This window comes from Selaginella moellendorffii, unplaced genomic scaffold (assembly GCF_000143415.4).
Source record: "Selaginella moellendorffii unplaced genomic scaffold, v1.0 SELMOscaffold_0, whole genome shotgun sequence".
Lineage (NCBI taxonomy): Eukaryota > Viridiplantae > Streptophyta > Lycopodiopsida > Selaginellales > Selaginellaceae > Selaginella > Selaginella moellendorffii.
The window spans coordinates 3,045,918-3,059,188 of NW_003314261.1; the positions used below are offsets into that span (position 1 = coordinate 3,045,918).

The 13,271-nt window shown below is 42.3% G+C and overlaps 1 protein-coding gene across 1 annotated transcript; it reads right to left on the minus strand.

Moving 5' to 3' along the window:
* Positions 1-1,238: 1,238 nt before the first annotated feature.
* On the minus strand, positions 1,239-3,076 carry LOC9641441 (mitogen-activated protein kinase kinase kinase 17). The gene has a single exon (XM_002960906.2). The coding sequence runs from the start codon at positions 3,000-3,002 to the stop codon at positions 1,239-1,241; it is 1,764 nt and encodes a 587-aa protein (XP_002960952.2). The 5' UTR covers positions 3,003-3,076.
* Between the last annotated feature and the right edge of the window lie 10,195 nt (positions 3,077-13,271).

Consider the following 13,271-nt stretch of genomic DNA (forward strand, 5'->3'; position numbering starts at 1 on the left):
CGGAATTGTCACAATGCCAAGCAAAGTGCAGCGCATGTAGAAGAGCAGAATTGGGCGCTTGATTATAAGAGAGAGAGACAGCGGCAGCGGTGGTTCTGTATATTTTTAGGTTTCTCAATCACGGTAGAGTGCATGCCAAGCATGAACAAGATATTTCCCTTCCCCAGAGTTTTCTAGTTTTTTCCCCGAATAAAAGTGTATAAAAAAGCATTGTGGGAGAAAAACTTGCCTTGAAGGGGCATCCAAAGAGAGAGTGCTTTGTGCCGGTGGCGTGTCGGTCGAGGCACGACGGTGGTGGTATTTTTGTGTGTATAACAAGACTTTGATCTCGCGCTAGGCTGGCTTTCTATTGCTATATACGTTTTTGTCTGTGCCGCCGTTGTTTACACAAGCAATCGCCTTGCTTGTCTTGTTTCTTCCCGCCAGAGTGAGCCGAACCAGCAAACAACAGCGATTTAACAACGAAAGAGATAACGCAAGCCCATGGATCACAGCACAGACATTCCAGCTCTTTGTGTTGTCCACGCATAATCGCCCCCCGCCCCGGCAATTGCGAGCCCAGAAATCCCAAAAACAAGCAGAAGGGAGGCCTGGACGGACGCGATCTCGGCGAAAGCATATATAGTGTTTTGGGGTGCGATTAAAATACGAGGCCTTTGGCCGGTTAGTTGCGGCGCACCGCATTTAAGCTTAGACAAATGGCGTTGCATCATCGATATATGGAATAGAAAATCTGCCGGCCAGTGGGACTCGCTTCCTGAGTTGTATGGACTTTAGCTTGGGGGCTTGCGGCAGCTTTCAGTTAGGTTAGGGGCCAATGTTTCCTGGCTTTTGAATTTTAAGCCCCTTTTTCAAAGAATTTATGCTTTCCTTTCTTTGGTGTTAGCTTAAAGGTCTCTTGTGCGCGCGTGTGGTGGAGGATGGCTTGTCCATTGCTTGCTCTTGTCACAAGTTGATGAATGGGGCAAGAAACATGAAATTCGGTGACGAGTACCAAGTTAGGTCACCCTCGCAAGAAAAAAAAAGAAAAAAAGAAAAACGAGCAAACGAACGTTAGGTGGTGGTGGTGGAGATTGGTTAATTAAAATCGGGTTGGCTTTGGCTTTCGAGAGTTTGAAACTTCAAACTTGCCACACCTAACCCCGCGAGTGTATGCGCATATCCCTGGCGCCAATTTGGGTGCCCCCGCGCGCGCGAGTGACGTCGGAGATTCGTCCTGTGTATCCAACAAGAGAGCCCTAGCGAAGATTGGATGTAAAAATCGGAGCCAATCGAGCCATCAATCGCAATCCCGGAACCGAAGCGGCGGGATCCATGGAATACCAATCTTGCGCTCGACATTGCAACTGCAAGAGGGATCGATCAGGGCGTGCGAGCGGAATCGCCACCATCGCCACTTGCCAAACAAAATCAAACGAGAATGAGTGGGACAATGAATCCAACGAGCAGAGGCACAACAGCACGCACGCACGCACACATACCACAAGCAGCACAAAAACGAGAGCTACACGGTTTTCGAGTGTCAAATTGGTGCCAGTATCTTTCAGACTTGGAGTTACAACAGCGCGGGGGGAATATCTCGCGGATATTCCCCCCGTGGCTCTTCTGCTAGCCAGCTTGATCCGGCCTCGGCTTCTTGGAACGGTTGCCGGTGGCGGCAGCCGAATTGATCGTCCGGTTCTCCCAATCCCCGCAAAAGCCCTCGCGATTCCACCCCTCAAAATCGGCAAATCCCCCAAAAACAGGGGAGTTGCCGACGATGATCCGGAGGAACTGGGGCCGCAATCCGATGATTCCGGCTCTTGGGCGACTCGCAATCCGCTGGCAATGCCGCAATCCTGCGGCTGCTCGATCGAATTCTCCTCGTCCTCGGCCTTGGAGACGGCCTTGGAGATAGCCGGCGAAGCTGAGGCTTGCTCTTCCTCCTCCTCCTCGAGCTCCTCGGCGAAATCCGAAAGGTGCTCGAACGCATTCGCGGCGGGTGGCTGCCCCTGCGGCGATCGCACCACAATCCACTTGATGTCTTCCTCCAGCCTGGGCAGGTCGCCGGTGGCGCTGCTCTTGATCGAGAAGAAGCGGGAGAAATCCAAGGGGCTCCTCGGCGATATGGGCGCCGCCGGCGCTGCCTCAATCTTCTCCTCCTCCTCCTTCTCCTCCGCCGCCATCTCGCCGCTCACAAAGGGATGCCGCAAGAGCTCCTCGGCCGAGGCCCTGGAGCAGGGATCCCGGCACAGGCACTTGGCCAGGAAATCTCGCCCAGCGCTGGAGACGAAGCTGGGCAGCTCCGGGATCTCGTTGGAGCAAGCAATCTTGTACATGGCGACCATGGGGCTGGATCCACTCACCGCCTCGCCCCATGGCGCCTTGCCCGTGAGCATCTCGATCACCGTGCAGCCCAGCGACCAGATATCCGACGCCGCGCCCTGTTCTTCCTGCCTCACCGCCTCGGGCGCCATCCACAGCGGCGTCCCCTTCACTCCCCCGGCCATGGATTTGGCCCCGACCCTCTTGGCCGCCCCAAAATCCGCGAGCTTGACACTCTCGCAGCCGACGAGGATGTTCTTCCCCTTGATGTCGCAGTGGACGATCCCGCTCTTGTGGAGGAATTCCAGGCCTAGAAGGATTCCCCGCGTGTAGATCCTCACCAGGGACTCGTCCAGCTTCCCGCCCAGCTTGGCCATGAGATCCGCCAGGCTCCCCCCGGGCATGTACTCGAGGAAGACGTTCTTCATCGCGGGCTTGCTGGGCTCCGCGGCGGTGTCGTCGCCGCCAAGGCACCGGATGACCTGTGGGCAATCCAGGCTCTCCAGGATCTGGCGCTCGTTCTCCAGAGCCGCGATCTCGCCGCTGTTGCCCATCTCCGCGGATTTCACCGCGAAGAGCGAGCCATCCGCCCTGTTCACTGCCAGGCTCACGGTGCCAAAGGATCCAGCGCCGATTGCCTTGCCCCTGATCCACGAGAAGCCCTGTTTCTGCTGCTGATTCTCCATCGCCATCGCCATCGCTGCTGCTAAAGCTCAAGATCCAAGATCGAGAATTTTTCCTTTCCCTCCTTTTGATTTTCCCCCTCTCTTGAAACACACCACGAACTGGTCTAGGGATTTGGAAGGAGGGGCGTGGCTTAAATAGAGCCGGGGATAAAGGCAAGGGAAAAGGTTAAAAGGCAAAACTCGTGGGTAAACTGGGCAAAAGTTTGAAAAAAATTTCCAGTTTGGCCCAACGGCGGGCGGGCGGGCTGCTACAGTCTCGGGCAGTCTGGGCAGCGACCCGGACACCGCCAATCACGCCCCATTTCGCATTGGCGTGACATCGCGGGTAGCTGGCCCGGGCAGCACGTTATTGGCCAGTAGCATCCCCCCGGGAATATGCTAATTTTCTGGGTTGGCGATATTTCTTTTCTTTCCATGACTGGGTGGCCTCGTGCCTTACTGTTCTCGTAGCATGATTTGCACATGGATGCCACTGGGTCCACAATGTGGGCATTTCAAACCAAAGCTATGGTACGGGTTAAAATCGCTTGCGTGGTTCCCATCCGGTGGCTGGATATCACCACATGGGTAACTGGCATACCCATTTCTTTCACGTGGAGCTGATGCAAAGGGAGCTGCCAGGAAAGGGGGTGTCTGGCCTTGGCGCAGCTTCCTTGGAAGAAGCTGGCTCTCTTGGATCGCGAGGAAGGCGCTAGGAAGCTCGCATTTTATCACGTGGTGGTTGTCGAGGACGATAGCGTCTTCCTGGGCAGCTTCCCGCGAGTGAGATCAAGGAGGAACGAAACTCTCTTTCTTGTCGCGTTAGGGGGACCTTTCCAATCCAAGGGCTTGGATTTCGATCACATGGGCGCAAAACTGACCCTCGCGGGAAGCTTCCCGCCACGAAGGTGGACCAAAAACTCCTTGTAAGATCTTTTTGTTGTCACGCAATCGCAAGGTCACTTGTTGGCTTGAATGGTGTTTGTTTTGTTTCGCCTCGTCCTTTTGCAAGACCCTGTGAAGCTTCTATGGCAACTTCGCTGGTGGAACTAAACTCCTCAAGAACTACTCTATATCACAGTCAATTTGAGAATGAGCACCGGAAGTATCGAATCGAAGGTCAAGTGGGGTCTCTTTAAAGATCCATTCCGCCAAAGTCCTCTCCTATATCACACCGCCAAAGCGTTGGGGTCATTCATTCCTTGTCCTAGGCAATATTGACCGCCCCTTTCTTGTTAGATTGTTTGGAGCTCTCCAAAAGACTTGAATTGTGAACAGTCCTAAGCCATCCCGTGAAGGGTGTGAAAGGCGAAACTTCGAGGGGAGCTTCGATGCAGCTGCAAGCAAAGCTTTTCTCTGCAGAGAAGCAAATCATGTCGTGGCATTGTTATCGAAAAGAAGGCAACCTTTCGGTCAATCATGCAGGTGAGAGAGTGGACTAAGGGGTAGCCACGAGCAAAAGTCAGCCCGTTGACAAATGGCCTACAGTGGGGGGGCTTGACAAAAAGAAAGAGAAACGAAAAGAGGTGCATGACTCCACTAGTGGAACACTGGACGCGCCCACGCCTTGCATTAAAACGACGCCTCTTGGGCACAAAAGTGGTGCCCGGCTGGGGCATACGCGGCACAAACGTAAGATCCCACACTATCTCGCATCTCAAACATGCCAGCACGATATATGATGCGCTCGCTTCTCGGGGGAGATGAGATGTTTTTCCAGCCCAGGTTGCTGCGAAGGTGGCCCGCGTCCATATCATCCCCCACCACGGCGATAACATTTGGCATCAAGGACCGCTCACACATTCTTTTATAGAAGATGAGGTCGCCAACAGTGCGCACGAAGAGGATTTCGCCAACAGTGCCCCCCCGGGACGATCTGGTGACGATACAGGTGGAGAGTTGGAGACGAGCTCCATGGCAATAGAACTTGGGTGGCTGGCTGGCTGGCACCGCCCACACACAGGATCGCAAAGCGTCTTAAAAAAACAAAGGGATGATCTTCCCAGATCACAGGCCAAGTGTCGAGAGAAGCACACAACTTTCCAAATGTCCGGTATCCGAGCGAGAAGTTCCCATGGCGACGGGTAGCTTGGCTCACGTCTTTACACTTGGCTCGTCATCTTGGATTCGCTGCACCACCAAACGCCGTGTAACAGAGGTTGAGTGTGTCATGCCGGCATCACTTTTTTTGTGTGTGGCCGGTCAATACGAGTTGAATTGTTTGACTGGCTTTTGGCTGCCTGGACCAATGAGATGGGCACACGCACCTCCTGGACCCAGCGTTGTTCTAACCAGTGCGAAACAGAGCAAAGAGTTAGATCGATAATGAATGAAACTTCAACAGGGGAGCCAACACAGCAAGATTGATTGCTGATACATTTTAGTTTGAAAATCATTTAGGATATCTGGTCATATTTTTGTAAAATTGTTCCTGATAAAATAATGGTTTGCTTATTTATTATAATACTTATTATTAATTATCCAGCAGTTTCAACCTAAGTTTAATTGGTGATTCTGGAAAAGTGTCCATGATTTGGATATGACAGCTACATTCTCTTGGATCCACAATTCTGACTTTGCAAGCTGAGGAATACTTGATCTGTGGGATGGGAAGCTTGTAAACAAAGATTTTACAAGCATCTCCACCAGCCAAAACACATGCAAGTGAGAGATAGAAACACCCAGAGAGCATACATGCTTTCTCATTGATTAGAGGAGTGATGAAGTGTGTGCACACGAAGAAAAGAGAATTCATTAGTGTTCCACAGTACATATAATTTAATAACACAAGATTAATCTATATATATATATATATATATATATATATATATATATATATATATGCTAGAATATTCAAGAGTATTTTAGGTATATCCATTCACTGCTTAACCAAACCAAAAATAAAAACTTTGATAAGTTCTTCTCTTCTGCGATAGCTAGTAGCTTTTCATTTTATATCAAAAATAAAAATAACTTAGTTATATTTTTGTGCTAAGAATATATAAATTTTGATTATATCAGATGGTAAGTATTGACTTATAACTAATATATAATTAATCTAAATAATAATATATATATACAATAATAAAATAAGTACATAAGCCAAAATTTAATATTTATTTTAGTTTTTTAATTTATTTTAATTGGATATAATCTGAAAAAAGGATAGAAATTATTTTGGTCTTCTAAGAACAAGTTAAATAAATTTTCTAATGAGGTTTTTTTATGTGTTTCAGTTTTACGTTTATTTTATTTATAATATTTTTATTATATTGAAATTATTTTTTAAATTTATTAATTATATTTTAAATTATAACTAAATTTAATTAATTTATATAATATAAATTTTTTGCTAAAATAAATAAAAATGGCACCTATCAAACAGATTATAGAAATTCATTATCTTCTGACATTAATGTTGCTCTCACACAAGTGCAACATACACCAATTAATGATTAATTTTGTGAAAAATGAAATACATGAATTGCAATTCTTTAATATTTAAAGCAGTTAATAAAAAACATAAAAATGACAAAAATGATACATATTCAAATTTTTGTCAAATCAGTGTTTACAATTATAAAATTCAATATTCTTTATTCTCTTTTAAAAATATTTTAAACTTATTTTTATTATTCATTTAACTACTAGTTAAAATAAGATATTTTACAACCTTAAGTGCTAGATTTACAATCTCTAAATAAAATAAACTATATTATTAGTAGAATCAAGTTTTAAGATATCACTTAATTTTTGGGAGAATATTTGATGGAAAAAAGTATTTATGCTTCTTTAAACTTCAAAATGATGGTAATCTTGTTTTTTTCTCTATGTAAAATAGAGCATTAATCACTAGTGTTCTAACAACAGTCCTAATTGTTTTCTTCACTTATCTTACAAAATAATTGTAATTTAGTATCTTACATAATACATATTTATTGTCTAGTAATTATCAATGCTTAAAGATAATTAAAATTATGGTTAACTTGCAAATCTTCAAAAGTTCCATATAATGTAATTATAAGTGGTAATAGTGATACTAGCAGTCTTAGCCTAAGTGATCTCTTAAGGTTCTCACTTCTGGACTTTGGACAAGATAATAGATCTGGAGAAAAGAAAATTCCCTTTACAACCACAACATTTGAGATTTTATCTTCCATTTAGTTTGTAATTACTATTCAAATGTTTATCATAGATCATGGACAAGTGATACTCTTAATAAATCTCAGGGTGTTAACCATTCTCAAAGAAATGCCATGGCCATCAGAATGGAGGGCTAAGGGCAGCTTAAGTGTAAGAGAGTAGGTAAGTAACACTTTTAAGTGGTCTTAATGGCCTGTATTATTATGGCTGATTTCAATATATATCCTGGAGTTCACACACCATCAATAGAAAAGCTATTACTATTAGCTATTAGAATACTCACTAAACCTGATTTATATTTAACATGAAACAAATTTTAAAAACAATAAAAAATAAATTGTCTGGACAAAGGTAATTTCTCTTTGTCACGCCAGTGCCATTTTCAACTTCATGACCAAGAGACCAAGAACAAAGTGCAAACCGTCTTGGCAGAAAGTCTACCAATTGCTACTGAGGGCTACAGGGGGCTATGCAAATCCAGCCCTTGGTGACTGGACCAGGAACTTCTCACTACTGGACAGAAGTCTGCTGCGAGCACCTTTCCAATCATCCAGGTATCCGGGTTCCATGGCATTGTAAGTTTCACGAAACTTTGGACGGATTCGAGCTCCCGAATGGAACAGAATGCGAGCACGTCCATGGTGAGGGACGAGCACTTCAGGCAGCGAGGCATCAACGAGGACGCAGCACCACTGAAACTTAAGGATTGTGGGCACCTTCTCGTGGACCACTTTGGTAGTGAGTTTGAGAAGCAGCTGAACTGTAAAGAGCTTTAGAATGTCACAAAGACAGCATGGAGTTTGAAAGAATTTGGATGTTTAAAAGAAACAATTCATAGGCCTAAAGACAATAATTTTCAGAAATATTTTAAATCTAAGGTAATTGTTTCTTGGCATTTTATACAACCCTTTTAAATATAGCATCTGGAGCCTTTATATGGCAGACTAAGAACAAGTTTTATGGAGGTCTCATGAAAGAAGAAACGCTGCGCTGATGTTATGTCGGACAAGGTTACTCCCTTTCTACTCTCATCTTATGTTTCAATGCATCTTTGTACCCTCACACCAGGATTACACTCGGCTGTGCAAGCTGTTTCGATTTAAAAGTGAAGCGAAGGGCATGCAAGCTGTGACGCGCCTTCAAGAGGACTTCGAAGGCTTTGCCTTGGAATTCGAGAAATATGTTTTGGTAAGCAACTTTGCTTCATCTACATGGTTTCTTGGTTTGTGTGCACGGAAAATATACGTGAAATTGTTTTCACTTTGATTCAGGCCCAGGATGAGGAGTTTGGCGAGGAGGAGGTCAGAAGCTTAGTTTGTGCATTAAATAGCATATTCTGATTGTAGTTTTGTTCTGTTTCTCAGAGCGATTCTGATGATGCTCAAGTATGTCCTTTCGAATGCTGGTTCTGCCCGAGTTGAGATGCAGAGAAACATCGCTACTGGACACTATGATCCTATGTATTTGCCAGTCTTTGGTGGGCGATTCTACACTTTTGGCATCCTTGATGTCCATGCTCAAGTGCACGTTCGGAACAACACGATCTACTACCACTCGTACAAAGGTATTGACCACGCTATCTTTATGTTTTGCCAACTTGCAGTGCGTTTTATCTGTTGAGAGTCGTGTTAAGGGAGAGGGGTGCCTCCTTTGGACGAATCAATGTTGGCTAAATTTGAAAGATCGCTTCCTTGAGCTGTGGCAATGGCCACACTTGGAATGAAAGCAGTGCCCGGATGATGCTTAGTTGGAGATCTCTGTGTAGAGGATGAGGTATGGATAGTCATTGTCTAGCTAATTGAATCCCAATGGCATGAATGGTCCTGATTCATGTAGCTTCATAGAGGCCATGCTGTGGATCGTAGTGGGTGACAAATTATTATCACAGCAAGCTTGTTGATGTGGTTTTTCAAATGAAACATTGTAGTGAGAGAAATAAAAAGAAAACTATATAGGACAAAATATTATATTGCTTGATATAGAAAATTATATATGATTATTCGTTTGGCAAATATAAAAAATGTCTAGGCTTATGTATAGTTTTAGCTGCATCATAGAGCTGCAGACTGGAATTCTCCTGGATCACGAAATTGCTCAAAATTTTTGGAGGGGAGGTGATGTAAATGTAGCACCATTACCATGGTCACCATCCAAGGCCACAGCCATGACCAAGGCTAGTGGCAGCAGCAATGGCCACTGGCCACAACCACCTGCCACCAGCCATTGGCCCAGTGAGTGGCCTGCCCACCAGCCAGGCAAGAAGTGTCAAACACAGACAGTTGTGAATTTGGTATAATATAGCCCTTTAAGAAAAATGTATAACAAAAGTATTGTAGGACTAATAGTATGACTATAGTGTGATATAATTGCATTATAATCAATATGAATAAACATATAGTGTATGAGCTTTTAAAAAACTATTTGGATCACCACATTGAATAATGCATCAATGAACTATAAATCTATATGAAAACTATATATTACTGAACTATAAAAATTATATGAGAAAACTATATGAAAGAAAGTATTGGTATGCCAGAGAAAAATAACTATACAAATGTTGAAATTAGATAAAAATAATTTTTAAGAAACTATACCAAAATCTGTCACATAGATAACAATTTAATTTTAACATACAAAAAACTATTCAAAATTGAAAAACCACATTTGCTATGTGTCTTGATTGCCAAATGATGCTAGAAGGGTGCTCTTGAGGAGGGAGGACTTTAGAAGTTTGACTTCTAACACAAATGAAAATCCAAAGGCTAATCCAATGCATTATCTAAGGTGCAAATAAAACTTTAACTACATTTGCCATTGGAGTGATTGGTGATATTTTTTTTCAGTCAAATATCCAATGAATTGAGAGGCCATGAATTTATTGGGTCCAGTGTGTAAGGAGATCAAAACCCATTCCTAAGTGAGTGATATATGGCAAGAGCAGTGGCTTGCTTTGTTGGAGGTAATGCTTTACCCCAGAAATGTTGATAATCAGTATATATCATAATTAAGTAGGAGCCTGGAAATGAAAGCTTCTAGTGCTAGAAAAAGATATTCAACCTTCTCATATTGTATCAAGAAAAGCATATTTTTAACAGCCATTTTTGGTTCAAAGTACTTCCATATTTTTTTAAAATAAAATTTATATAAAAAATACAAATATCTAAAACTGATACCAGTTTTGGTTTCAAAACACATACATATATCCCAGCTTTTGGTTTGCTTAAACAAACCTATATGGTAGAATACACTTAGATATTCTATTATATTCAAATATCTAATAGTTATTATTCATTTAGATTAATCTTTTTTTATAAGTTATTAACTTTTCTAAACACTTCCCAGAAGCACTCCTCCTGGCATTTGACAAGTGGGTGATATAATAGAGTGTTAGCCCCATAAACAGTGTCTTGTCCAAAATAGAGGGATGTCATCTTTCAAGCATGGCATCTAAGTATGTGCTTTGCTACTCATCCATCACCACTGTCTCCTCCTCATGTGGCAAGTTGCTCTGGAGATGAATATGGACACCAGATGAGCATGATCAATATTTTTTGGGATGGACTATCATCAAACACTTCCCCTGGTTTAAGATTGGTTGGGACTATGTGTGAATTAGTATTATTCATTAATCTAATAAATAATAATTATAAACATATTTATACAATAAACTGGAATTAAAACTGTCAATTAACAATTTTTCTTCTCACTAAATAAATAGTGTGTCTTATTTGTTTATTTATAAGATATGGCTATAATATATATGAATTAGTGAATTTATGTAGTAGGTTGCTCCTTGATTCTTCAACTCAATAAAACCAATTTCCTTTTTTCAATTGTAAGCCATCAGATTCCTAATATTTATGTTTGCCTCTACATCCTCTATATGTTTGTGAAATAACATGTATGCCCAGATATCTGGACAAAAAGCTCAACATTAAATCCCAACTACTCTTTAGCTGTAGTAGCTTTGTGTATACAAAGTTTTTAGTCAAATTGGCTTATGACAAATTGTGATTAATCCATAAGGCAAAGTTGTGGAATCCATAATGTTAAGGTAGACAAGCAGATCTCTATGTTGTTTCCATGCTACAAGCCACAAAATACTCACTCATCACACAAAGAAAAGATTAAACTTCTTCATACACATACCAGATGATCTTGTTAGAACAATGCTTCATTATGGTAATTCTCAAAAAGTTTGGATGTGTTCTTCTCTTCTAGGGCTACAAAATTTGCTAGAGCTATAGAGGAAGTTTGATTACTTTTGTGAAATATTTATATACTTAGATATCAAAAACCAAAAAAGAGCATAACCAGGAGAATTGCTCAACACGTGAAACCAATCTGATGGTGAGATCTTATGTGACATGCTCTGCCATTGGGGTCATAATCCTAGCTGTGCAATCTAATTAACTCTCCCTCAATTATCCAAGTCAAACTAGCATGGTGATGCTAGTTGATATAGTGGGATCTGTAGTGCATCATAAGAGCTCTTAATGAAAGATGTTTGAGCATGTGAGTTAGAGCTGATTCATGAGATTGTGGCCTGTAACTTTCTCCTTAAAAGCATTATGAATGTTTAACAACTTACATAGTCTCAACCAAATTGTTTTGTATCACCCAAACTCCCAATCCTTGAGCAACCTATTTTAGTTGATGGTTAGAGAAACATGCAATGTTGCAATACCAATTGTCACAATTTATTGATGGTAATCTTGATATTTACTATGTTGTCATTGATGTCTAAAAACCCAAGTGAGAGAACCAAAGTTTGAACCAATTAAGAGGAGTTGGACTTGACTTTATATGGTCTAGAGTTCATTGTGGTCTAAAGCTATGGAAGTATTGGCAAAGATCTAATCCACTTGCTTCACACCTCTTAATTTGTCATTGGTGATATAAGTTGAATGATCATTAAAAGATATTGTTAGCATATTATCTATGAACAAAATGTAATTATACTTATTTTCAGTAGCAAAAGAAAATAAATAAAACAAGTGACTCAATGAAGAGAAGTAAAAGGAAAAAGAAGTACCTTTCAAAGGAGTAAAGACTCTTGCCATCAACTTAGGAATGTGCCTAGAGATCAAGCTAATTGCTATGGATAATGCTTAAAACATGGCCCACTATAGATTAAACTCTTGAGAAATGTGAGTCCACACAAGAAATTCATCTATGGACTAAATTATATAACATAATTATAAATTATTATAAGTGTTTGTAGCAATTTATTTATCTTTATTTCCAAGTTTTATAATCTAATCTAGTCCTTCTCCTTGTCCATAAACAAAGAAAAATCAATGGGAGGATCAAAGAGTTTTAGATTTCACAATTCTAACTCTTTCTTGTCACCATGATATGCCATAAGCCTTCAATTGCTTCCTATCAAGCATCACCACCTCTAAAAACAGTACCCCCATGAAAAAAAACAACAATAAAATAGATGAAAAAAAGTTCCTCCAAGTAGTTCCATAACCATGGCTGCTCGGCCATGAAACTCCACAGTTGAGCAGCACCATGGCCTGGCCATAGCTTGGTAGTGCTATAGCTTGTGCCATAGTCAATCTAAATTAATCTTGATCACCAAGGAGAAATTTATTGTGAAGAACTTACTGTAAGTGACTAATTTTTCCATTCTACTTTAGTCACTTATCCACACCTCCGACCACTTGGAAGAGTCTCATTCACAACCTCCATCAGTCCAATTCAGGACTTGGGACTTGCTAGCCCCAAGAATGGCATTCATGCCACTCAACACTTGCACTTGGTCCAAGTGCTCCTCGTGTCCGGTCCCAAGACCGACACCCAAAGGTACCACTGACATCTCGGCCCGTTACGCTAAGGCCATGCCCATTCACCTTTGCTGCACTAGTGGTCCAATACCACTTGTATCACAATCCCGTCTCTCCAAGACTGGGCCATCTGTCCACGAGCGGTCATCCTAGATCCACTCCTTAGCATCCTTAGGATGCCCACAGACCTGGGGAATTGCCTTCTCCAAAGTCCCTTTGTCAGTTCCTACCAAGTCCCTTTTTGCCCCTGACCGTGTTTGCCAACACTGCCACTAGATCGAGGCCCACAGGCCCGACCCCTAAGTCCCATGGTCCTCTGGGACTTCCTCACCACACGACTGTGTCCTTGGTCACTACCCCAGAG

Coding starts and splice junctions, on each gene's coding strand:
- LOC9641441 (XM_002960906.2), bottom strand. CDS start 3,002: ATGGCGATGGCGATGGAGAATCAGCAGCAGAAACAGGGCTTCTCGTGG.